The sequence below is a fragment of the Lutra lutra genome, chromosome 14, assembly GCF_902655055.1.
Source record: "Lutra lutra chromosome 14, mLutLut1.2, whole genome shotgun sequence".
NCBI lineage: Eukaryota > Metazoa > Chordata > Mammalia > Carnivora > Mustelidae > Lutra > Lutra lutra.
The window spans coordinates 12,859,835-12,885,922 of record NC_062291.1 but is presented as its reverse complement, the minus strand read 5'-3'; the positions used below and the strand labels follow the sequence as shown (position 1 = coordinate 12,885,922).

Sequence of the window (26,088 nt, the reverse complement as noted above, 5' to 3'; positions counted from 1 at the left end):
CCACCGCTCCCCCCGCCCCGGGCCCTCCTCGGCCGGGCTTCCCCCTGCGTCGCGGGCCCGGGGCCCACCCGCGGAGCCCGCGCAGGTGCCGGGAGACTTCCGGGGAGCGCGGAGAGAGACCCGGGCGGGCCGGGGCGGGCCGCGCGGGGAGCTCACTCCCCGGCCGGCGGGGCTCGGGGAGGGGCCACGCGGCTGGCACTCCTCCGGGGGCAGGTGGCAGGCGGCGTTCGCAGACCAGAGGCGCTGGCCCTCCGGAGCCATGTGGGGGACCTGGGTCGTCCAGTGTCTGGTGAGTCGGCGCGCGCTGGGGCGGCGGGCGGGCAGCGGGCCGGCCGCGGTCTGCGGGGCTTTCCCGGCCCGCGGAGTCAGAGAGCCGCTCCCTCCCGGCGCCCCTCCCCGGGGACCGCTGTGCGGGGCGCGGACCCGGCCGGGAGAGGAGGGGGTCTTCCGGGGCCGCGCGGCGTGTCCGGCCGCACTGCGGCTCCGGGACGGGGGGGTGTCCGCGCCCGGGGACGGGAAGGGGGTGCACCGATCCCCGCGGGGACCCAGCCCGCGCGCTCTGCGGCCGCTCCCCAGCGCACACTTTGCCCTCGCTCTCAGATCTAGGGAAGAAAGCGGCCTCCGGGCGGTGGGGAAAACTTGAGGCTTGAGGCCAAACCCTCTCTTTCTCGAAAAAGTTATGCCGGGGCTGACTGCATCTCCGGAGGCTTGTTTACCTTCTTACCACCACTCAGAAAAAGAAACTTGTTCTTGTTTCCCTTCCGGGAATACTTCTCCTTAAGACTGTAAGTCACGGTCTCAGGTTTGTCTCTCTTCTCCTCTCCTCTCCTCTGCTCTCCTCTCTTCTCCCCTCCCCTCCCGTCCAGTCCCGTCCTGTCCTCGCCCTTCCTTTTCTTCTTGCAGTCTTCCTCGCTTGCACCCCCTTTATGGCTTCTGTTCCAGGACGCTGGGGAGTCCGGACCCCGCGGCTCTAGCGGTGGTACCTGGCTCCGGGCGCGCACGCCCCCGCGCGCCTGCACTTAACCTGGAAGCCCGGGCCGCTGCTCCCACTTTGGGAGAGTCCCTAGCGCACAGCTGCCGGCTTGGTGGCCAATCCAAGAGACTCGGGTCATCTTCGAGCCGAAACTCCCGAAAGTCCGAGGATTTTCATTTTATTGGGATTGACCCCAAGTTCCGAGCACCGTGATCAGACCGTGTATCAATGCCAAGTCAGGCAGGTGTCACAGCCTGCTCAGGGAGATGTCTTCTTCATTTCCATTTCATTTCCATTTAGATAGCTAAATGGAGGCCAGGAAACCCCAGGAGATGAGCCAAGGTCATACAGCTACTGTAAGTGGCAGAGCTGGGACTTGGTTAGGACCTACTTCCAAAGTCCAGGCCAGTTTGTTGGTGGCATCTGGTTTCCAGACTACACCAAAAGTTGAAAGGAAAAAGGCAGTGTCTGGAACCATCTTTGATTGGGGGAGAAAAACAAAACAAAACCTCACTGGCTCTTTTGGAAGTAATGTGCCATATTTGGGTTCCTTTAGAAACTCTTAGAGAAAACTTAATATTCAAAATCGAACTATTTGTATAGCTCTGACCATGCTCTTTTTTTCCTGCGGGTAACCACTGCGTTATTGCAGTGTTGGTTGCTTTGGAAAATCTCTCTTAGTTCTTGGGACAGCAGTACTAGTAAGTGCAGCAAAATTATCAAAGCCCAGAGGGAGTTACACTTGTTTAACCTAGCATCTTTGCCAGAGAGCACATTTAAAGTACCAAGGACATTTTGTTTTTCTAAGCGAATGCACACACACATGTGTGTATATATTTATTATATACACTTATTATAACATCTATAATAGGTTAAATATTTGTGTATTGTGTTTACATATAATATATGGCCTAGGAGATTAAGAAATTTAAGAGTGATTAAATAAAATTTATAAATGCAGACAAATAATTCTTCTGAAAAAATCTGACATAACCCTGTCACTTAGATAACCACTGTCTATATTTTATAATGTATATTCCATTTTGCCCCTCTAAACATGACTCCTCAGTTTAGTTACACAGAATCCTGCCTTGCACCCACCACTTGCCCAATAGCACACCTGTATTCTTAAAGAAAGTTCCAGACTGTCTGTCGTGTCATCCGATGTGTGTCCCGCAAACACGTGCTTTTGTGCCTTTGCACTTAGCAGGGCTTACTTAGTAGTAGCAAGAAGATTCAAATGTGGGTGGGATTGCTAATTACAAGCAACACAGAAGCGGATTTTGTTTGACCACATGAATGGGCTATGAGTAGATGGAAAGGAGCTGCCTCATTCTCTCTTGTCCTCTTGGTTGCCCTGGTGCCCTTGTCACTGTTGCTTCCTATCCTCTCTTATCTCTGTGGTTCTCTTCTTTCTGCCCCCTTGGCGGTCCTTTTTCTCTCCTCTAGTTTCTAGCTATTGTGTCTATGATGCCTACAAGAAATAAGTTTGAAATCACCAAGCAATTCACAGATGTCTAAAGGAGACTTTGAAAATGAGTCAGGCCTAATATAGTCATTTGTATAAGAAATAGCTGTGGGCATTGCTTCCTTCCTTCCTCTTTCTTCCTTCCTTCCTTCCTTCCTTCTTTCCTTCCTTCCTTCCTTTCTTCCTTTCTTTCTTTTCTTTCTAGCACATGGCTCTGATAGGATTTTATTTGTATCGTTGAGGTTTGTGGTGAGGCAGTCAGTTCTACATACTCAATTTCTTCTACATTTCTTAGAACAGTTGTCTTCAAACTACGGTCAAGGGAAAGGAGAGGGCATTTGAAAAGAAACCAGTGTATTTATAAAAGAATTCTCTGGAAGATTTTCAGTGGAAAAATAAAGAATGGTTTATTTCTAATTTAATCATTTTCCTTAAACCGAACTCAGAAACATGAAATGGTTTTTTTTCTTAAAATGAGTTTTACTTATATCACAAATGACTTGAAAAGTTTTTAGACTGAAACAAAAATATGAAATGTAATTTAAAACAATGACAACCTGGAGGGGAAAATGCCAATTTATAAACGATGGCAAGATGCGGAGTCAGAAATGAAATTGACACACGGAGCCCGGCAGAGCCACTGTGAGACTGTAGGAAGCTTCCTCTTGTCCATCTCTGACGTGCAGTTACCACCCCTAGTGGCAAAATTAGAGTTTAATTTAGAAAAAGAGGTTTTATTTCTCGCCCTAAGTTTAGAGGGGGTAGGGATGAAAAAGAGAGGTGAAGGGGGCCCAGGATTTGGATGTAAGACTCTCTGGGACACCAGGCAAGTAATTTACTAGTAAATAGCTCTTGCAGTAGAAAGGAATCCCTCTGAAGGGTTCTAGAATGCTAAAGGAAAACCAGGTGACTATAATACAACAGGCAGTTGGAGAAGAGAGCCAACAGTTTACGAGATGTTTAAAAACCTGAATAAGGAAATCCCCCACTTGAAAACCCCTAATGAGCAAAGTGCCTTTTGGTAAATTATCTTGGGTCCCAAAAGTCCCTCACTGAGCACATGTTTTGTAATAGGTACTGAAGACTATTACCTTAGGATGAAAAATAATAAAAGGGCACACTTAAAAAGTGGATCCAGAAATCAAAAGCATGTCGAAACCAAATTTAGGACAGTGAATCTCTTTCTTCTCTTTAAATAGATAGGTAGAGAGAAACTGACTAGATGATGTGAAATAAAAAATAATTCTTGAAAAAAGTGAAGTCCTTCCTTATTTTATCACTTAAAACAAGCATTTTGTATTTTACTTATGGCCTCTTAGTTTTGTCTACACCCGTATGTAACTGCATGTTTGTTCAATGCTGTTTGTACTCTGCTTTCTGTCACTTCTTTGGGACACAATTTTTATCTTATAATTTTTATTGGATGCATTTACAGGGAGGGCATTTATTCAATAAACTAGAATTTCTAGAATTCTTATCATTTATTAGTTTATTTCTTTTCTTAGTAATCTATTATTTTATTTTATTTTTTTAAGATTTTATTTATTTATTTGAAAGACAGAGATCACAAGCAGGCAGAGAGGCAGACAGAGAGAGGGGGAAGCAGGCTCCCCACTGAGCACAGAGCCCGATGTGGGGCTTGATCCCAGGACCCTGGGATCATGACCCAAGCCGAAGGCAGAGGCTTTAACCCACTGAGCCACCCAGGGGCCCCGTAATCTATTATTTTAAAGAAACCATTTCTAATTGTACTGGAATCTGCCTACATATATCTTATTACAAAAAAAAAAAAAAAAAAGCTATTTGTAGAACCATTGTCAGTATTTTAGCCCATAGTCTTGTATTCTTTTTGCTATCTATGTGTATCTATTCACAAAAGTAGGAAAATAGCATTTAATCACCTAGAAAGTCCTTTTCATTTCCTTTCTGCTTTAAAAAGAGAAATAAAGCACCTTTAGCTTCTTAAGCAGCTGGATTCTACCACCAATTATTTCTCTTGAATTCAGTCTTAAACAGGAACAAATAATTGAATCTACTAGCCAACCTCTATATTTTCTTTGACATGAGATATAAGCAGTAAAGCTCCAATTAGAAAGGAACTGATCATTGGAGTGAAAGCTCCACCTTCACCAGAAGGAAATGAGCTGGTTCTCTCCTTTGATCTCTGCTCACTTCTTGTTTTGGTATGGACTTCGGTGCAACCAAGCCACTCCCATCGTGGGTGTTCAGAAACAGCCGTCTATGTTGGACCACTGGCCCGAGTTCCACAAAGTGTAAGGATGATAATGAATTTACCGTGGATTTAGGCATTTTGAGCAAGGCCAGCCTTACAAATGAGCAGATCTGACTGCAGCTCCCCAAGCAGATGCCCTCAGCCCAGCGAGGCCGGCATGCCTACTGGAGGTTTTGTTAAGCTGCAAACTGGGCTAGACTTGTGAAGAATAAACTTGGTCATGGAGTCATTAATGACAGACTGTCCTTTGGTCAAGTTGTGCAAGAGTCCAGATGTACTCACATCTGTGTTCTGGGAGGCCATAAAAATACAAGATGCGAGAAACATCGATACTTTTGATTTTGGAGGGCGGAGGTCTTGGAAGAGGGAGAAAATACGTACTCAGAGCATGTGGGTTACGCTATTGCCCCTTGCTGATGACTGAGCTTTGGTTTTTAGCCATCCTCACAAGAGAATCCTTGGCCAAAGTAGACTGTTTTTCGGATGGATGTCTTAACAGATTTAGGCCTGATTTCAAACACTGAGCAGACACTGCCCTAGACTATGGGTATTTTGTTTCGTTTTTAGCCTGCATGGTATTGACACATACAGTAAATATATATATGTAATACTATTTTTAATATTGGTTGCCACCTAAATGTTGGAGGATTTTGGTTTCTCTTGAAAAATGGAAAACCTAGGACCACTGACCACATGGCCCCCACTCCCCTGCCCTTTGGTCCAGGTGGCTCTCTCCGTTTCCACAAGGCTGTCCTCTCCTATTGCCTATGACACGTGGACACCTCGTTCCTGTGCTACTTCTTTGGCCCTTCCGGGGCAGTTAAGGATTCTAGGCTCTAGTTTAGGACTTGGGGGCCCTCCCATTATTTGTTTCCTCCACCAAAGATGACTTCTCTTCCTTCAGGCCAATTTTTGGGAAGGTTCATTACTTCTCCATGAGAAGTCAACTTCTGATTTGTGAGTGCGGGCCCCAGAGGCTGTTGGTCTGTTAACCCCTTCGGCTTCTCACATGTAAATATAGTGGTCTGCTGCCCTCAGATCTTCCTGGAGCTGGGCTGTTTCCAGTTGTGTTGAGCATCCCCAGAATTGAGAACTTGCTGAAGATGATCTCAGAGACCCTAATTCCATGTCTGCGGTGGGACCTGCACTATATTTTTTTTTTAATGCATCACCCCATGATTCTGAAGTCTACCACAGTTTTACCACAGACTATTTTTCTCACTCTAGCACTAAACTCAAAATCTAATCCCAGGTAGAATTTTCTAGATCCCCTCATTTTCTTTTATATATTGCTTGATAACTCAAAGGTCTCGCCAGTGCCTTATGCCCACTGCCTCAGCTATCTCTTTCTCTCCTGGTCTCCCCAGAAACTGGCCTTGAGAAAGAAAGAAGACACTCCAGGCATAAGCTTCCCATGCATATTTTTACTTACATGTTTTGAAAAAAATGAGGAGGAATAGACTCTTCACTCATCTCTTTCATGTAGAATTTTTTTTAAATTTCTCTGTATTTCAGTGTTTCAGTGAAGGACCTACTACAGGAGGTCACTACTATTTCCTTATACTTTACACCACTACACGAGAGACGCCTTTCATAGTTGGAAATGGCCTTTTTAGAATTTCTTTCTTCTCGCATGTTCTAAATAACTGAGCGTCCAAACAGTGAGCAGGCAGAGTTAGTCAGCTGAGTGTCATATCTTGGGCCATTTATGTCCTCAGCAGCAGAGGACAGAGCTTGATCTTGAAAAAATTCACTGACTCTTCAGGCATCTCTTGGTCATTCTTGCCATTCTTACATTTTTCACTGCCTCATATCTTCTTTTTTTTTAACTTGCTGCTTTTAAAAAATTATTTTCCTGTTTGCTTCGAGCTTCACTAAGAACAGGGAAAAAAAAAGTGATTTTTTTTTTTTAACTTCCTTTTCAAATCTTAGCTCATCTCTCAGGGCAATCGATTCTTGTAATCCAAAGGTATTCTCAATTTCTTCCAACAGTTTGCTTAATTCAGGCACTGAGATGTTACAGTATTTGAAACTGTCATGTGAGATCTCCAGTGCTGTGAGTCCTGGCAATGCGCGGACAGCTTGGCGACCCAGGGTGCGGTACGGGGTGGGAGGCGGTCTTCAATTTCTGGGTCTGACTCTGCCGGCTTCATTTCTTGTATTGAGTGCCTTGGTTGGCTCTGAAAAATGGTCCATCCCTGATGCAGATAACTAATGAATGCCCAGTTATTCTCTTAATTCCTCATCCACTGATACAAGGGACAAACTCTCTTGTAGGCCTGTCACTGAGTTTCAAAGGGAGTCAGTGCCAAGATTCTAGTCTAGGAAGACTTGGGGTCCCAGCAGTCCCAGCGGGCGTCGTGGCCATTCTTAGAAACTCAGCACCCCGATTGGAGGAAAGGAAGTGTAAACCCCACTTCTTTCCCAGCTGCAGACCAGGGGTGCGAACTTTCTGCCTCCCTGCCATGCCAGCCAGAACCCCAGCCTTGGGGGACCCTGCTACAGCCTTCTTACGCTGAGACTGACTTCTGGTTCTCAGAGAGTTCCTGACAGACCCCCTCCCCAATCCAAAATATGCATTTGCTTTGAAGATTCTTTTTTTTTTTTTTTAAGACTTTTTTACTTATTTACTTGACAGAGAGAGAGAGAGAGAGAGAGCACAAGCAGGGGGAGAAGCAGGCAGAAGGAGAGGGAGAAGCAGGTTTCCTACTGAGCAGAGAGCCCAACGTGGGGCTTGACCCCAGGACCTTGGGATCATGACCTGAGCTGAAGTCAGACACTTAACCGACTGAGCCAGCCAGGCGCCCCTGAAGGTTCTTTGTATAATTAACACTTGGGCTTTTTGTCAACAGTTATCTTTCTGAAAACAAATTGAGTTGTTGGTGCCCCTAAATGGAGTAGAAATAATTAGGAGGCTGATTTACGAACCTGAAACAAAGGCCAGGTCCGGGTCAGAGGTGCCGGCTTTCCCCCGGCCTCTCCTCACTGTGGATTATTGGATAGGTCTTTTTTCATACTCTGTGCTCAGCTTCCTCAACCGTAAAATAAGACAGTAAGAATTCCTCATGCAGAGGCTTCTTGAAACTACCACAAGGAGACATATATTAAGGAATTTTGTTAACAGGCCCGTCATAGGTCCTGGGGGAAAGGGAAAACCGCCCTCCACGGACTGGAGCTCTCACTTCACATTTTCTTTCTTTCTTCCTTTCTTTCTTTCTTTTTTTTTTTTTAAGATTTTATTTATTTATTTGACAGACAGAGATCACAAGTAGGCAGAGAGGTAGGTAGAGAGAGAGAGGGGGAAGCAGGCTCCCCACTGAGCAAAAAGCCCGATGTGGGGCTCAATCCCAGGACCTTGGGATCATGACCTGAGCCGAAGGCAGAGGGTTAACCCACTGAGCCACCCAGGCGCCCCTCACTTTACATTTTCATGGGTGAGTCAGGAGAGAGAAAGAGGCACATTTTCTAGATTTGCAGAAAACATTAACTTCCTGTAGATAACGAAAGACCTAAGACAGTCCATTTTCTGAAATCTGTCTTGCCTCTGAACAGGTGCATATGGTCCCCCTGCTCTGACATTCCAGGAGTCCACAAGACTGCGGCATCTAGGGGTAAAGGTTGGCCATATAATCCCCCCATGGCTTCCATCGGCAAAAGCCTGATGACTTGTGTGGCTCAGGAGACGGAGATCTTTATTTATCTTCACCCCTAGTTGCTAACGATGGTTTTGCTGAGGACGTGAGGTTCTCCCTCATCTTGATCAGGCCGAGTTCCTCTGGGTATGACCCTCCAGGACAGCTCTTTCCCGAAAGCCAGCTCTTACCCACATTTCCTTCACCACAGGAGCACATACCCTCTCATTCCGTGGCCTTCCTGGACCACGATTTCTAACACAGCCCTGCCCCACCCTTCAAACTCTCCATGCCCCCAAGCTTGCTTTATTGCTTTACACAGCACGAATCCCTCCCCGGCAGAGGCCCTGTTTCTCTGGTGATTCATCTCCCTCCATGTGATGCTTCATTTCACGTGTTCTTGTGACTCAGACGTGAGCTCGGACGTCTGCTCCAACCTTACCCTGGATGTTTTGTGAAGGTGTTTTTTGGTTTTGGTTTTGTTTTCTGCCGCTGTCGTTTTTTGACAAGTTGACATTTCAGGTGGTAGAGCCTGAGTAAAGCAGATCCCCTTCCCAATGCGGGTGGGTTTCATCCAGTCGGTCAATGGCCTAACAGCATAGAGACTGTGGTCCCCTGAGGAAGAGGAAGTTCTGCCTCCAGATCACCTTTGGACTTGAACTGCGATTCTCCGTGACTTTCCAGCCTGGTGGCCTACCAGATCAGATGTGGGACTTGTTTTCGTCTCTAGAGAACCCTAACATACCTCACTAACATATAAACCCTATGAGAGCAGAGTCTTTATCTGTTCACTGGGCTGTTTCCAGCTACGTGTTTGGCACCTAGTAGGTGCCCAACAAAGTATTCATTCAATTCATTATTTTGATGAATGGATTAGCGAATATTCCCAGCAGAATAAACAATCGAGGTTTCTCTGACTTTTTTCATCTTTAGGATGATGGAGATATAAAACTTGTTATTCCTCATTTCTTTCCCATTTGGTGATCACGTGACTTAGTTAATTCACATTTTCCACGGCATTCACTTTATCCATTTTCTGGCCTTTTCAGTTCTTCTGAAAATAAGTTTTCTGAGCAGTCAGATCATTTTGTCCTTTGTGGGTTTCCTGCCTTGTCACAGTCAAAACGCAGTTACTGTCTGGACGGTTTGGGTTAAATCTTTGCATATTGCAAACTTGAGTTAATGCAATGATTAAAAAGCAAATACAAGGTCTTTGGAGCAGTGCTGGCCTCACCTTGGGCAGCGGCTCCCACATGCTCTTTGAACCAGCTTTCTTTTTCCTACTTGAAGACAGTTTTTGAGGCTGAACTAAGTAAGAAACGTTTCCAGAAATTCAGCTCTGTGACCCGGCTGTGATCAGACACGAGCCGAGCTGCATGCTGGTGTCTGTCCTTAGAGGCCAGTGGTGGTCCTGACTTTCAGCGTTCCGCCCCACGCTTCGCGTTCCTCAAATCCTGGACGGATTTTGGATGGTGGATCTTGATTCCCACTGAGAAACTTCAAAACAAAATGAGGGAAGGCACACATTTGCTTTAGACGGCTTGAGAAAGTTGACAGGATGTGGAGTTTTCCAGAAATAGCATCCATGTCACGATCCATAAATGTGAAATGTGCTGCTGTCCTGAGCGCTTATCGGCTAATATTGTCTAATATCGGCTGATATTGTCTCAGGAATCCTGGATGGAATTAGAATACGAAGGAGGCTGGGGCCCCCTGGGGCCATAGGACACACACACACACAGGATTGGGCATCAACTATCAACTTTAAGTGCTTTTCACTTTTGGCCTGCTCAATCCCTATCAATCGCTTCTGAATTTAAGCCTGTACCGGTTTCTTCAATTTCTGATGAGACACCAGAATCGAAAGAGGAGAGCTCGTGATATCTCCCTGTGAACCCCCCTTCACAGCAGTGGGGGCAGCTGACAGTAGGAAAGAACTACTTCTACTCAGTCGGGTTGCTTAGGTTCAGTTTTCCATTATCCGTTGCAAACAGGACTCACTGGTCTCTTCCAACTCGGGAGAGATTTTTTTTTTTTTTTAAGATTATTCCCAAATGCTTCCATACATCTTAGAAGGCTCATTTTTCTAAGGAATTCTAGTCTATAACTCATGAGATAATTCTGAGACCATATCACTTAGACCGATGGACTTTCACCTTCAGAAGAAAGAAAGCCCAAATAAATTAAAGATTGGTTCTCCACTAAAAGAAGTTCTTTTTTTTTTTTTTTCCTGAGCAAAGGTGAAGAAAATCCCATGAGATACATTGTATGGTTGGTGAACCAGACAGGAGTTCATCAAAATTGTTTATTCTGTGGTTATGTATAAAGAGAGAAGAAATAGAACGTGCTATAAAATAAGAACCAGGCTTGGGAGAAATTATCACTTTTTATCTTCAAGACAGAAAGTGCCATCGTCACTTCCAGGTCAGACAACTGAGGCCACCTGGTTCTATAATTTGCCTAAAGTCAGCAAGCTGACAGTAGAGCTGGGATTCATGCTGCCATCGTTTTGAAATTTCATGGTTTTTCCTACTTGACTATGTTGTTCCTCACTAGAACTTCATGACGATAACAATAATAATAATTAATAAATTAATAATGATACCGTTTACTGGACATCTATTTATTATGTGCCAGAAATCACGCTAAGAGCTTTCAGTGCATTGAATGAGCACAACAAACCATGAAGAGGAGATGATTTCCACTTTACAGATAAAGCAATGGAGACTCGGAGAATTTAAGTGACTTCATGAACCACAGCGACAAGGCTGGTAGGTGAGAGCCAGGGTTCACTTTCGAACCCACAGCCCTGGCGGCCACCATCCATGATGCTGTTTCCAGAGTAGTTTGGACCATCCCTTTTCCAGAGATGTGCAAGTAGAAGGATGGAGCCCCCACCCCCCATGCATTTAGTCTCTGCAGCCTCAGACATAGCCCCATGGGGCAACTTAACACCTGTTGTCCAAGTTGTCTAGTTGGGAAGGAAGTCAATAACATTCTTCTCATGCTTTTCCTTAACAGATATTTACCTCCATTGCTGGACCATGGCCTAAAGCTGTCAGTGCTCAAGCAACTGCTGTCAACTCCAAGGCATTGAGATTTCGTAAGAACATTACCATAAGGGAGACGGGGTGCTCGGAAGGTCAGCATGGTGAGAAGAGAGTCTGCTGTCAGCCATGTCCTCCCGGTATGCTCCACCCAGCAGCCCACAATTAGCTTGACAATCAGGGCGAGGAGAAGCAAACAGTGATAATGGAGAGAACGGTTCACAGTGCTTGGTTCTCCCACATCGTAGCATTACTGGGAAGAAAAACCACCAGGAAATTACTTTCCCGAGACTAGCTGAGTTCAGCTTTACCCTGTTTGTTGGGGAGAGGAAGAAATGGAATTTGCAAATGACATGTGCCCCTGAAGGGAGAGGATTTCTCTCTTTAACTCCATTTTTGAGGAGGAAAAAAAAAAAAAAGACTCCTTTGTGGGTATTAAAGCTTATCGCAACAGAACTATGAAAATGTGTCATCGTAACTGAGGCGTTCTGAAAGCGAGGACCCTCCCCTCCTTGAGAGCCGTGTCTAGCCATTCCCTCCCATCAGAAGGTCTCTGAAGCCTGCAAAATACATTTGCATTTTTGCAGCTGAAACTAGATGAGCTAGAGAAGCAATGGACAGAACCCAGCAAATTTTTAACACCAGAATTTTGAAATGCAAACCAATTTCAGATCGGAAATCCTTCAAACACTAGCCGATTAGAAGCTTTGCAACATGCAATGGCACAATGTGCCATTTTTCAATGTGGAGTAGAGCTGACTACCATCTCCTATAGAGATGGCTCCCTCTCGGCCGTGTTGTGAAGTACGAGAGGAAGATGAAAGGAAGGAGCACGCAGGTTGCTGCTGTGGATGAATGGAGCCGGGAGGGACTGCCCGTAGTAGGTTTGGTGGTGAGCATGCCAGGCTTCTAGCATTCCCACAGCTGAACAGGCTTAGACCCTCTTTATAAACATTCTACCGGTCTCCCTTGGCCTCCTGTCCACTTTTAAGAACCCTCATGGAAAATCTCCCTATAATCCAACCCATTTATACTTAAGCCTATTTGCATTTACTTTCTCCAAAAGGGAATAGACAATGGCTTTCTGACCTTTTAATGTCTTGCCAAACATCATCTATTTGCCCTAGGACTTGAGGTCCTTGGTCCTGTTTTTAAAACCTTAAAATGCAAATTCAAACAAAGATAATATGCTTTGCCCTTCAGACCATCAAGAATTTTTGTCTGTTTGCTTTTCTTTTGTTTTGCTTTGTTTTATTTTCCCTGGAGAAGTGCTTTCAACCCTGGTGGGTCTTGTTGAGATAAGAACTCTCATAAAACCATAATTGGAAGGTAAATTGTTACAGTCTTTTAAGAAAGAAATTCGGATATGTGGGTTGGAAACTCGGAAATGTTCATGCCTCCTGAAGTAGTAATAAATTTACGGGGAGAATGTCTTTAAAAATAGTCAAAGGAAAATACTGTATGCATGACGTTCCATTGTGATACTCAGTGATGGGGGATTGGTTAAGCACATTTTGGAGTGTTCAAAAGTTGAATATCTCCATCGGTTATGTCACATTTTCTCATATATTTCTGACATAAGTCTCAATGTAGAAATTCCCTGAAGGATTTTTTTTTTTTTTTTTTTTTTTTTTTTTTTTTTGAGAGAAGGAGAGCAGGTGGAGGGAGAGAGAGAATCTCAAGCAGGCTCCATGCCCAGCAGGGAGCCCACAGCGGGGCTCCATCTTACAACCCTGAGATCATGACCTGAGCCAAAACCAAGAGTCAGATGCTTAATCGCCTGAGCCACCCCAGGTGCCCCCTGCAAGGGATTTCTTTCTTTCTTTCTTTCTTTCTTTTAAAGATTTTATTTATTTATTTGACAGACAGAGATCACACGTAGGCAGAGAGGCAGGCAGAGAGAGAGGAGGAAGCAGGCTCCCTGCTGAGCAGAGAGCCCGATGTGGGGCTCAATCCCAGGACCCTGGGATCATGACCTGAGCCGAAGGCAGAGGCTTTAACCCACTGAGCCACCCAGGCGCCCCCTGAAGGGATTTCTAACTGATCTGCCTGCTGAATTAACTGGCTCTCTCTTCTCCATCTCTAAGAATCCTGGGTGGTGTCCAGCGCACGCTACTCCTCTTTCTGCTCTGTTCTCTCTTGTTGAATTGTAGGCTTATCGCTATTCAAATTGCTTCCAAGTCTTTATGCTCATTGGTGTCGTGATATTAACATGTAATTTAATTAACTAGTGTGTAAATCAATGCTGGACAAATGCAGAGAAAAGACAGATTTTACTTCTATATAAGCTTGTTTGAATGCTTGGAGGATTTTGTTCCAGGTGAGCAGCTAAAAGAATTGTTGATGAATGAGATGAGGTCAAAATCAATGAAAAAAAAATCACAAAACCCTGGAAAGCCTGTCATACAAATTATTGGTATCTGTGAGGGTTTATTCCCATCAAAAAGAAAGGAAGAAAGGAAAAAAGGGAGGGAAGGAGAAGGGGAAGGAGGCAGGGAGGAATGAAGAGAAAGAAAAACAAGAAAGGAGGCCTTTTAAATGTCACCTACATGAGGAAGAATCTGGAATTCTTACTACCTTTTTTCTTAGGCCATGAGACTGGCCAATAATTACACATTATACTTCGTAAATTAAAATATTTACGGTATTTTTTTCAATAATGCCCTACATGAACTGACAGCTTTAACTGATCAAAAAGTCCTCATCGCATTACCTTATCCAATCAGAAGGACTCTGTGGTATACCACATACTATACACGCACACACATGCATGTTACATACACATATGTTCACATGCATGATGGGTATACACGTGTAGGGATGTGCCACAATGAGAACCATGAATCTCTCAGAGTGGCTGACATACAGCTTCTTTTTATACTTCCCGAACTTTTCCAAATTCTCCACATTGAGCATGGGTACTATTACACTCAGAAACAATGTATTTTAAAATCTTACTTTCATGAAAACAACCACTCATGGATGCCTGGGCGGCTTAGTCAGTTAAGCTGCAACTCGTGATTTTGGCTCAAGTCAGGATCTCAGGGTCGTGGGATCGAGTCCTGCCTCGGGCTCTGTGCTCATCGGGGAGTCTGCTTGAGATTCTCTCTCTCCTTCTCTGCCCCTCCCCCGCTCACTCTCTCTTTAAATTAAAAAAAAAAAGAATTAAAAAGCAAAAGAAAATAACCATATATTTTGATAAATATTTGATACATTGAGGTTGCACACTTTGGAGGAGAGAAAACCCTGTGTTTACTCTCATGCCATAGGCATTGTGCTAGACTTTATTCTGCAAAGTAATTCATTAAGGGGGCCAGTTCATTTAGAAACCAGTATAATACCACTGGCAAGCCAACAAAATTGTACTTTGGCTTGGTGTCCTTAAACACTGCTATGATGTTACACAGCCCCCGTGTTCAATGATGTTCGATATTTGAATTTGGTTCTGAGTTTTCACAACTTACTTTGTGCTCTTGACACACTATTGCCTTTGCTGACTACAGTATCACCTCTGTTTCACTTTCATCACTTGCTTATGTAGTATTTTGTTTTCTCGGAAAGAATGTGAGGAGGTTGTTAAGAAAGTCTTGTACCCAGGAAAGAGTGTAAATTGCTTTTGCCCATGCCCACACATGTGTGGGTCAATTCTTTTTAATTAGTTACACCATGAATAATGAGAGCCACGAGACTGGCTTTCCTCTTTGATTTTCCTTCATATTTTCTGTCTCTTTCTTCTTCGTCCTCTATCGCCTTGCCCTAATCCAGTTTCCCCAAGGCACTTACCACCGTTTGACATCATACACTGATCTGGGCATGACCTACTTCTTTCCCAGCAACATGAAGCCCTTGCAGACCTAGGCTTTGTCTTCCTTCCTGTAGGATCTCTGGGCCCTAGAAAGTGCCTGATACACACTAGTCATTTAATAAACCCTTGCTAAATCAATGAATTTTCAGTAGAAAGCATTGTTGCCTACGGCTTACGAACACCAATACAGTGCCTCGCTTTATTTGACAAGTGAAGCGAATGCGAATGTTATTTACAATTGTGTGGATTACGATAAATGCCATCTGATGATAAAAGTTGGCATTTATGTTCACACCTTCCCATCAAAACATGCTCTGTGCCTTAAAAGCAAAGGAATAGAAAGAGGAATGAATACAAACCCCTGCCTCCTTGCAAACCAAGTTGCTAGATGCATTTCTTCGGGCGCATTTGGTCGTTCTAACCCTTTAAAAGATATGTATTCTTATTGCTAATCATCCTATGTCTTTAGTCATATTCTTTGAGTCACTCTCTGAGCTTTTGTCTTGGGAGACTTTCTGTCTGGTGACATGACTTCTACGCCAGCCTTCTCTCCCACTGTATTGCTGTATCATTAGTTTGACCGTCCTGACTCCCTTTCCTTGCCATCCCCGCATATCTCCCATGCTGTTGCCTGCCGTTTGTGTTCCTCGTGTTCCAACGCTTGCTGTGTTTTTTTCCTGGGGCAGGCACACGGAAGGAGGGTGACTGTGAATCTGCGGGGGGCGAGTCAAAATGTGTGGCCTGCCAGGAAGGGGAGGAGTACATGGAAGAGAACCATTTTTCGGATAAATGCAGAAGATGTCGAATTTGTGACGGAGAGCACGGTAAGCGTCTTAAAAATCGATCCGAAATACCAGTGTGGTACTCCAAATAAAGCCAGTTATAATACGGTCTGAAATGGGACCCACTCTGGGCTGGGTTGGCATGGAGGAAAGGACAGGATGGAGCTGGCTGGAGCAAAGGAGGAACAGGTACCAAGCACATCGTCAGTCTAGACATTTCTGGGTCAAATCTAGGCATTTCTCCCAAGACGACTGAATATGAACCTGGTGAATAGGGTTCATCAGCTATAATCAAAATTGGCGGAGATTTTTTTCTTTCCCACCTTGATCGGTGCTCTTGTTACAGCCAGCAAGAGCTTGGAAGGTTCTGATACAAGGACAGAGCAATCCAAGGGGTAGGTGGGATGCTTCCCCTCCCCATGCTTTGGAGGTTGATTTTGTCCTGATCATTCCAACCAAGGACCTGAATTTTTATGCACGTCCTCTATTGTGAGAGCCCAGATTCAAATGTAACAGAAACACTCCCAGTGTCATGTGATATCAAGACATGTCTGGACATGAAACTTTTCTTTTTGCTCTGACTGGCTAGGTCCAGAGTAGGGTCTGATATTCTGCATTTTTTTTTTTTAAGATTTTGTTCATTTATTTGAGAGAGAGAGAGCAGGCATGAGTTGGGAGAGTGCAGAGGGAGAAAGAAAAGATACTCCCCACTGAGCGGTGAGGCCAATGCAGGGCTTGATTCCAGAGCCCTGAGATCACGATCCCAGCAGATGTCAGATGCTTCAACAAGGTGCCACTGATATTCTGCATTTCTGACAGGCTTCCGACTGAGGCCAAGGCTGCTGGTCAAACAGCCACGCCCTAAGCAGCCAGGCTCTGGAGGAACAGGGGAACTCTTTAAGCAGAAGTGGGATTGTGTTGGCTGCTGGACTGTCTGTCCACTTAAAACTCTGCTGGGATCTCTGGTTTGGCATGTAAACACTCCCCGCATTGCAAAAGGTGTGCTGATGGAAGTGAGAGATCTCCAAACCTCAAGCAGCCCCTGCTCATCAGCTGCGAGAATTAATAGTCTGCAAACTGGTTTTCTAGGGTTGGAAGTGGAGAGAAACTGTACCCGGAGCCAGAACACCAAGTGCAGATGTAAACCAAACTTTTTTTGTAACGTCTCTGAGTGCGAACATTGTACCCCATGCACCACGTAAGTTTTCATCTTTCTTTGATCATGGTGCTAGATACACCTGGACAGACCACGTCTTCCCAGGGGGAAGCAACACTGGTCGAGAGTCCAGAATTTGGGTTCTAGTCTTACTTTGCCTCCGAGCCACTAGATAACTAGACGTCCAGTCTCCAAACATTTATCGAACACCTCCTATGTGCTTGAAACTGCACGCTGTTAAAGCTAAAAAGTGTTACAAGCAAGCCTCATTCCTGGCATCAAGGGTCCCAGGCAAGAGGCAGAGAGAGTCAAGAAAAGCATTGGTTATGGGGTCAAGAACCAGAAAAGACACGTGTCAGGCTGTTATGAGTTCTACAGAGAACCTTACAGCTCTGCCCGATGGGGTGGGTGAAGATAGGACACATGGTGGGAGTTTTGAGATAGGAAAGAAAGAACATTCCCAGGTGTGCCAACATGGACAGGACATTTCAGGTAGCAGAGGAGCATCTGCAGAAAGACAGACGGCCACTCCAGAGAGCAGAGTACCGCTGGAGGGTAGCAAGAAGCACCCAGGGCCAGACCACGAAGGGCCATGCCTGTTACACAGAAGAGCTTGGTTTGGACCCAAAGTTAGAAAACCTGATGGTATATCTCACTTTTCTTCTGATTAGTTGGGTGATTTTGAGCAGGTCACTGAGCCTCTCTCTCTGAGCATCTGATCCCTCCGTCAAGGGAAGCAAATGGTATTCACTTCTCATTTCTGTGAAGCATGGACTTAGTGGTGTGTGCTGGAAAGTAGCTTTTGCTCTGTAAGATATTGTGTGGTACCAATATAAACATTTAGGATTATATTCACGTGCCTCTCCTTAAACTTGTATTTTGCCTCGGGAAACGTTTAGGAGTTCACCTAGTTGACTTGAGAAGTAGGGACATGACAGGTTATGTCTTCTATTGACTAGAAATTTAAAATTATGTGCAGTTCACCTAGAAATTTAAAATTATGTGCATTTCACCTAGTCTTTCCCTTCTAGCCCTCCCATGGCTGAGAGTGCCTCATGATGACGGCAGAAGAGGGGACTGTGGGGGAGGGATGGACGCACTTAAATAATAATGCTTTGGCCCATCAACAGCATGGGTTTGAACTATGTGGGTCCACTTATATGCGATTTCTTTCTACCTATAAGTATAGTACAGCACTGTAAATGTATTTTCTCTTCCTTAGGATTTTATTGTTTTTATTTATTTTTTTTAAGGAAAGAGAGAGAACATGAGCAGGGTGGGGAGGTAAGGGCAGAATGAGAGGGAGAGACACTCCTGAGCAGGCTCCATGCCCAGCACGGAGCCCAGCGTAGGGCTCCATCTCCCAACCCTGAGATCGTGACCTAAGCCGAAATCAAGGGTCAGATGCTTCACTGACTCAGCCAACCCAGGTGCCTCTTCCTCCTGATTTTTAAGTAACATTTTCTTTTCTCTAGCTTCCTTCATTGAAAGAATACAGTCTAGAATGCATGTAATATACGAAATGTGTTAATCAACCGTTTATGTTATCAGTAAGTCTTCTGATCAACAGCAGGCCATTAGTAGTTAAGTTTTGAGGGAGTAAAAAATTATACAAGGATATTCAGCTATGCATTGGGGGGGCTGAGTGCCCCAACCCCCACATTATTCAAGAGAAAACTGTAACAATAGTTCTAAATACCTCATAATCTCAATTTAATTTTCTTCTCGCCATAAGCCTCCTTGATATTGTAATGTAATCTCCTTGTTATTGATGAGAAAACAGGCTCGGGGTGGTTAAGCAACTCACCCAAGTGCACAGAGTTAAGGAATGGGCTGAACCAGGCTGTCATTCAGTCTGGCAATCCAACCGTCTGAAGGAAATCCCAAGGATTTTCCTCTCGAGGGTCCTGATCACCGCTTGCTGGTGAGAGGCGAAACCTCGGAGGGCTGGCTGGATAGGCTTTTAAGCAACATCACAGGCAAGGGCTGTTGTCCAGTCATTTTATTGTTCAGTGGGACTGTTTTGAAATAGCAGTTTATGATTTTAAGACCACAATTTACTACCAGTTTTAAATCTTTGTCTATTTCATCCTTTCTCCTATTTGTCAATATTTGATTACTTTCCTTTAACTCTTGGTATTTTTTTTAAGATTTTATTTATTTAATTGAGAGAGAGAAAGCACAAGCAGGGGAAGGGGCTTGAGGGAGAGGGAGAAGCAGACTCTCTGCTGAGCGCAGAGCCCAGTGTGGGACTCAATCCCAGGACCCCGGGATCATGACCAGAACTGAAGGCAGACACTTAAATGACTAAGCCACCCAGGTGCCCCAACTCTTGGTGTTTTAAAACAATTACTCTTTAGGATATTTTTCATCCAACATCCAAATTATGTTATGAATTTATACCGGCTTTAGATGTTAATCTGTCAGTATTTGAGGGATGGTGTCTGCTGGAGATGCAAAGATGAATAAAATGGCCCTAGATTTAGAGTGTGTCATTGCAGATGATCAAGGAGTCAGTCCGTCTGGCTTTTTGAATTTCCTCTGTGTTTTCTTAAAGATTTTATTTATTTTGAGACACACACACACACACACACACACACACACACACACATCCAAGTGCTGGGGGAAGGGTGCAGGCTTCTCAGAGAGAATCTCAAGCAGACTCCACGCTGAGCGCGGGAGCCGCATGTGGGGCTCGACCCCATGACCCTGAGATCATGACCTGAGCCGAAATCAAGAGTTGAACGCTTAAGTGACTGAGTCACCCAGATGCCCCTGTTAGTTTTTGTTTTCTTTTCTTTCTTTTTTTTTCTTTTAGGTGTGAACATGGAGTCCTTGAGAATTGCACACCAACCAGCAACACCAAATGTAAAGAAGGTTATTATTCCTTTTTTATGATTACATTCTCCTTTCTCTCATCCCTACTGTAAAATACGAAGAAAAGCCAATCCCTTTTGATTCTTTGAGAGTACTCTGTTTAATCTTAAAGAGTGCTTATTTTCACATTCAATGTTATGTTTCTACCCACAGGATCCAGCTCCAGCTTTCTGTGGTTTTGTGTCCTAATCCCGATTCTAATGGGTGCGCTAATATATTGGTGTAAGTTCTTTTTTTTTTTTAAAGGTTTTATTTATTTATTTGACAGAGGGAGAAAGAGATCACAAGTAGGCAGAGAGGCAGGCAGAGAGAGAGGAGGAAGCAGACTCCCCACTGAGCAGAGAGCCTGATGCGGGGCTCGATCCCAGGACCCTGAGATCATGACCTGAGCCGAAGGCAGAGGCTTAACCCACTGAGCCACCCAGGTGCCCTTGTTGGTGTAAGTTCTGACTTTGTTCAAACAACTGCAGATCGAAATAACTTGGAAAGTAGTGATTCACAAGAACTCCCCTCTGTCTCTTCCCCATAAGAAAGCTCATCCCAGGTAGGTGGCCCCATGATATTGCTAAATTCCTGCCACTAAATGAACCCCGGAGAGCTGATAAGAACAAGACGATATCATCCCTTGGCTCCTGTTTTTGAGCAATCATTCTGGAGCTCAGAATGGATATTCCCATTCTCTGTATGAACAAGGGTAGGTTTTCACCCCAGCAGCAGCAGAGCCGGTCAGGGATCGGAAGGAATCCTTGCCGGCTCGTAGAGATGGCCCCCTAGAGAGCACAGGAAGCAAGGATCTTCCTGGGAAAGACTGCAGGGAACACTTGCTGAATTCACCTTCTCTGTGCCTCCTCGCCCTTGTTCAGTCAGACTCCATGGTTTTTGCCTTGTTACTGTTATTTCTCCACCTTAACTTCAAATACCGTGGCAATAGGGTTTACGCTAGGGTTACTTAGGAAAGTCAACAGGTGAGCCCAAATGGAGCATAACCATGATGAAAAATCCCCAGAAATCACTCAGAAAACACAGAGGGGTGTCAAGTCTTAATAACTCGGAAGCATCCAATTTTCCTTCTCTGTTGGAACCCATCACTGTTTCTGTAGACCAGGTGAGGATAAAGAAGTCACCTTGCCTTCAGAGGCTAAAAATACATGCTCAGTGCTTCAACACGATCTGTGTGCTCAGAGACGTGTCCACTCCTTTTCTTTGATTTCATACTGACTTCAAGGCACACACACACTGTGTATACTGTAGGGATTTGTGGGTGTATGCACTTGAATTTCTGAACCTTCAGTGCCAACTTTCCATATCCTGGGGCTTCTGAGTCCTGTCGCACACACACCCCCCCCACTGCCCCCAGTTCTATTCTGGTGACAGGGAGTAGTGGTGACCATAGGGTAAGACAAAAGCCAGCTTCAGGCTAGGCCAGCGTGTGACCATTAGATGGCTTACTTACAATGGGACATATCTCTAGAAGATTTGACCTCGTGGGGTGGGATTTCAGACAAGGCTGCTTCTTGGGGTGTTGGTCACTTGAAGTTTCACTGAGTTTCTCCTTCCTTCTCCCACTTCTCTTAGTGTCAGAGTCTGTTCTCCCAGGCTTGCTGCGAGGCTGAGACCGGATTCTGACAGAAATATCTTTGATTTTCCAGGGAGGTTGAGAAGGCACCGGAATAAAAAGACTGAAGACCTGGAATCCAGACCCTCGAATACTGTAGGTATCGAAACAAACATCTGCTTTCTTAAGAAAATGGAGAAAGTAGTAATTCGGCCTTTTATTTGCTCCTTGTTTTAAGACCTACATTTCGTGTGAGTGCGTGTGCATGGGTTAGAGGGGCAACAAGAACGGACGAAGATTTGGTGCCCCGTTTATAGGAACACGAACAGCATAAGAATTAATTAACAAAGAGTATGAGAGAGCTAAGTGAATGTTCCTTAGTTTCTGGCAAAGCTGGAACTTTGCAGAATAACAAACTGAATAGGAAAATCATCCTTAATCACGTCACCTAGCTAATTTTATACATCAAGCTACTGATTGTACTTCCTTCAGTTTTAAGGGAGAATTTGACAATTACATTTAGAATGTCACAAATATATTTTTATTTATCTTGCTCCTTCCCTCTATTTTTTTTGGTCTCCCCCAGGAAATGATGCCAATAAAATACGCAGGTAAGTCTTCTATCATTGTATTTCCCAGGGATGGCTTCCTTGGGAGTTAACAGGCCAATTTCAGAGTGAAATTTATGTTGCTAATTTCAGTGACACGTGGGGTCTTGCTGTTCCTTGAGCTTATAGCTCACTCTGCTCACTGTCAAGGGTGTATCAGACAGTGTGTTTGAATGTATAACTAATACTCATCGTTAGGAAAAAATCAGGTAGCAATGAAATGCTATAGTCTGAGGCTTAAGAGAATTTTCCTTCACAAACAGATATATTATAGAACTCCTGCTTAAATTGATTTCCCTAAACCAAATAAACTGATCTGTAGACTTGGTTATTACTGGTATATTCCTGGCCCTGGTGTCTTCCACGATTCTATACAGTTCTGCTTCTCTCTGTCTGTGAGTCAGAGAGAAGATCACAAAGTCTTTGCCTGCCTTTTAGGTTTGTGGGTCATCGATCATCAGATCCATAAAGAACATTGGAGATGATCTTTTCCAACCCTCTTATTTTATAGACGAGAAAAGAAGATAGAGCTATGTCATAGATCTTGCCCATGTCATGGCGCAAATTACTGGTGACCTAGGAGGGGTTAGGGTTAGAACTTGATGGGGAGGGAGGGGGGGTTCTGTTTTCATTTTCCCCGACCAGTCTTTCAATCTCTAGGACTTAACCAGTATTCTTACTACTATTAGAAGAGAAATAAACATAGTTTTCAGAATTAGAATTTCATTTAGAAAAACAAATCTTCAGAGACTGTCTTCTATTTTTCAGACGTCGACCTGAATACCTATATAACTACTATTGCTGAACAAATGAAAATAACTGAAGTCAGAGAATTTGTTCGGAAGAATGGTATCAACGAAGCCAAGATAGATGAAATTAAGAATGATAACCTCCAAGACACAGCAGAACAAAAAGTCCAACTGCTGCGTAATTGGTACCAAGTCCACGGGAGGAAAGATGCTTATTACAATCTACTTAGAGGCCTCAGAAAAGCCCATCTTTGTGAACTAGCAGAGAGAATTCAAGAAATAATCCAGAAGGACAGTACTAGCTAACTTGAAAATGGAAACTTCAAACTATGAAAAGAAAAGATAAAGCTGGGCCAAAAGCAATAAGAATGTAGTATAACTCAGTCCTGAGCAGATACAAGTTGATAGAAAGAAAAATTAGGGTTTTAGTTAAGTTCTTACTAGCTGTGGACTGAACATTGCTTGGCTTTTTATAGCGTGTGCGTTTCATTTGTTAGATTTGTAGAGCTAGCATGTTTACAGGTTCTGAGGCTCTCAGGATTCTGACCTCAAGGATGTTGGGAAGACAGAAATGGTTCAAAGTAAATTCAGGGTTACATGAAGAGTACAAGTTGTGTGCAAAGGACAGAAGATTAGGAACACACTCTAGTATCTAAGGGGAGGGTGTGGGTATGATGGCGTCGGTGTGTGTGAAAACAAATGTCTGCAGGCAGATTGACTCCATTCCACGAATCAACAGGAGCTGTGACTTTTGGTTGCCATGTCTCAATCACTGGAAAGCCTACTTGGCTTCTGCATTAGCTCCCCGGCTCCACGACGACTCTAGAGACGGTACTATTTTTGTGAATTTTGCAACTCCAGAGCAGAGGATCTGAAACAAGTTTGCATGCACCTCTGAATAAAGAATTTGATAAGGGTCTATCTCAAAGATCTTTGCACAGATTATTGACATTTCGGTGTGAAATATTTCAGTTTTGAATTCACTCACAAAACGCAGACTTGACTTCTAATGCTTGAATATTCTCTACTCGAATGCCGTTTTACCGGATCGAGATAATCTCCTTATTTCTCAGGTGTCTGGACATTTTCATCAGGAAAGTACTTCTGGGGTGTTGCTGCCTCTCCGTTTTCTCTCTGATATGTATCTTGACTGTACACCCTCACACCCAAAAGTACTGCGTGAGAAACACCTCATGATCCCCTAAAACCATGGCTGCCTGTAGAAACTGCTAGCCTGTTTTGGGGAGACTAACCGCTCTTCTGGAAGGTAGCTCTGTGATGTATCAGGAACCCACAAACCCACCAAAGTCTTATTTTGTCCTGTTCCTCACAAAGTGCTCAGTCACTCCCTTTGTGTCCTCTGACTACAAATGCCATTCGTACACAGCAAGGGTGAAATCGTTTTCAGGTTTTAGGGTTGTCTCTTGTGATTCCCGGTCGCTTCTGAGGCAAACAAACCCCTCTCCCCACTGCTCCTTCCTCACTTTTCCATTTAAACACTTCCAGAAGTTTGTATTAAATATGGAACTTAATAAATACTATTTATATTTATATGGATGTACACGGAAGCATGCTCCAAACTAACACAAGCATTTAGAACTACCTAAAGAACTTCTGTTGTTGGAAGATATTTTTTCCTTATGTTTGGAAATATGAAATATTTAAAATCACGTTTCGGACATTTATGATTATGTCTTTTCTGGTGGGGCCTTGTTTTTTGTTTTTGATTCCCTGTTCTGTAACGACAGCTTAATGTAAATTGTTTATGAATCTCGAATTCTCTCTTGGGTCTCTCGGAAAGTACCTCCTTTGTAAAGTCCTCTCAGTAGTTACATAATTCCCTCCATTGGCTGTTCTGGCCAAGAACACCTCTCCCAAATAGCACATAATGATTCGTCGTGGTAGGATACATTACAAGAGGATTATATGTTGGGCTGTGAATGTGCATAAGAAAGTCACTATTTCAAAGGTCAGGTTTTATTGATAAGAAAGCTAAATGGGGATTTTGAAAAATGTTCTTTCCTGCATACGTTCCATTCTGGCTACTTTGTGACCACTGGACTACCTCTCTCTCTCTTTTAAAAGATTTTATTTATTTATTTATTTATTTATTTATTTATTTGACAGAGAGAGAGAGAGATCACAAGTAGGCAGAGAGAGGAGGGGAAGCAGGCTTCCTGATGAGCAGAGAGCCCGATGTGGGGCTCGATCCCAGGACCCTGAGACCATGACCTGAGCCAAAAGCAGAGGCCCAACCCACTGAGCCACCCAGGCACTTCTCCCTCTTTTTTTTTAATTTAAAACTTTAAGAAGATTTTATTTATTTATTTGAGAAAGAGAAAGAGCATCAGCAGGGGGAAGGGCAGAGGGAGAAGGACAATCTGGCTCCCTGCTGAGTGGGGAGCCTATCCTGGGGCTCGATCCCAGGACCCCGAGATCATGACCTGAGCTGAAGTCAGTTGCTTAACTGACTGAGCCACCCAGTTGCCCCAAATTTAATTTTAATAATAAATTCTATTTAGCCTATTATTCCTGAAGCATTCTCATTTGAAGGTGTAACCATTATAAAAGTACTAATGAGGTAGCTTACATTCATTTTTTTCATACAAAGGCCTTCCAAATCTGGTATGTATCTTATTTATATGAACTTCAGATCTGTCTCCAAAACCTGGCACCTGGGTCCTCCTCAGCTTCCTCCCAGCCTGGCCGATCACATCTGAAAAGTCTCTCCAGCCAAGCTAAGAAACTCAGCTGTCTAGCACCAGATCTAATGTCTGCCCTTCCCGTGCACCTCTTCTGAGACCACTTCGGAGGTAGGATTCTCTCTTCCATCTTCGAAGGTCAAACGTCACACTCTTCCGAGGCTTTGATGAAAGCCACGCATCTGATGAAGCCCTCCCCGGGGCGTCGGGCTCAAGATGCCTTTTTGACTCTGCCATTCTCAGAGCTTGGGCCCCCGCCACTCATCAGGGCTGATATGCTTCCTCCCCTTTGGTAGAGCGGACAGGAGACCACTGCGAAAAGAGCCCAGTACAGCGCCTAGCTCACGCCAACATGGAATCTGCTTTTCCAGTGATCACTCTCATCGACACTGACACACAGTTACACAGCTTATCACCATAAAAACAGGAAGGTAGGAGTTCTGTCTGACCAATCTCCCACGTGTAAGGATTTATGAAAAATTTGCTGCACAAATGACCACG

The 26,088-nt window shown here is 44.2% G+C and overlaps 1 protein-coding gene across 1 annotated transcript; it reads left to right on the top strand.

Moving 5' to 3' along the window:
- On the top strand, positions 1–24,566 carry FAS (Fas cell surface death receptor). Its single transcript, XM_047702844.1, has 9 exons — positions 1–289; positions 11,328–11,493; positions 15,845–15,982; positions 17,030–17,138; positions 19,915–19,973; positions 20,127–20,195; positions 21,623–21,684; positions 22,115–22,139; positions 22,905–24,566. Exons 1-9 carry the CDS (start codon positions 260–262, stop codon positions 23,189–23,191), a joined length of 945 nt encoding a protein of 314 aa, XP_047558800.1. The 5' UTR covers positions 1–259; the 3' UTR covers positions 23,192–24,566.
- Positions 24,567–26,088: the final 1,522 nt, after the last annotated feature.

What these genes read in the sequence shown, in the direction of transcription:
- FAS (XM_047702844.1), top strand. Translation starts at nt 260, where the DNA reads ATGTGGGGGACCTGGGTCGTCCAGTGTCTG. An exon ending in CCTGGGTCGTCCAGTGTCTG is followed by an intron (nt 290 to 11,327) that starts GTGAGTCGGCGC and finishes TTTCCTTAACAG; the next exon opens with ATATTTACCTCCATTGCTGG. An exon ending in GATGCCAATAAAATACGCAG is followed by an intron (nt 22,140 to 22,904) that starts GTAAGTCTTCTA and finishes TCTATTTTTCAG; the next exon opens with ACGTCGACCTGAATACCTAT.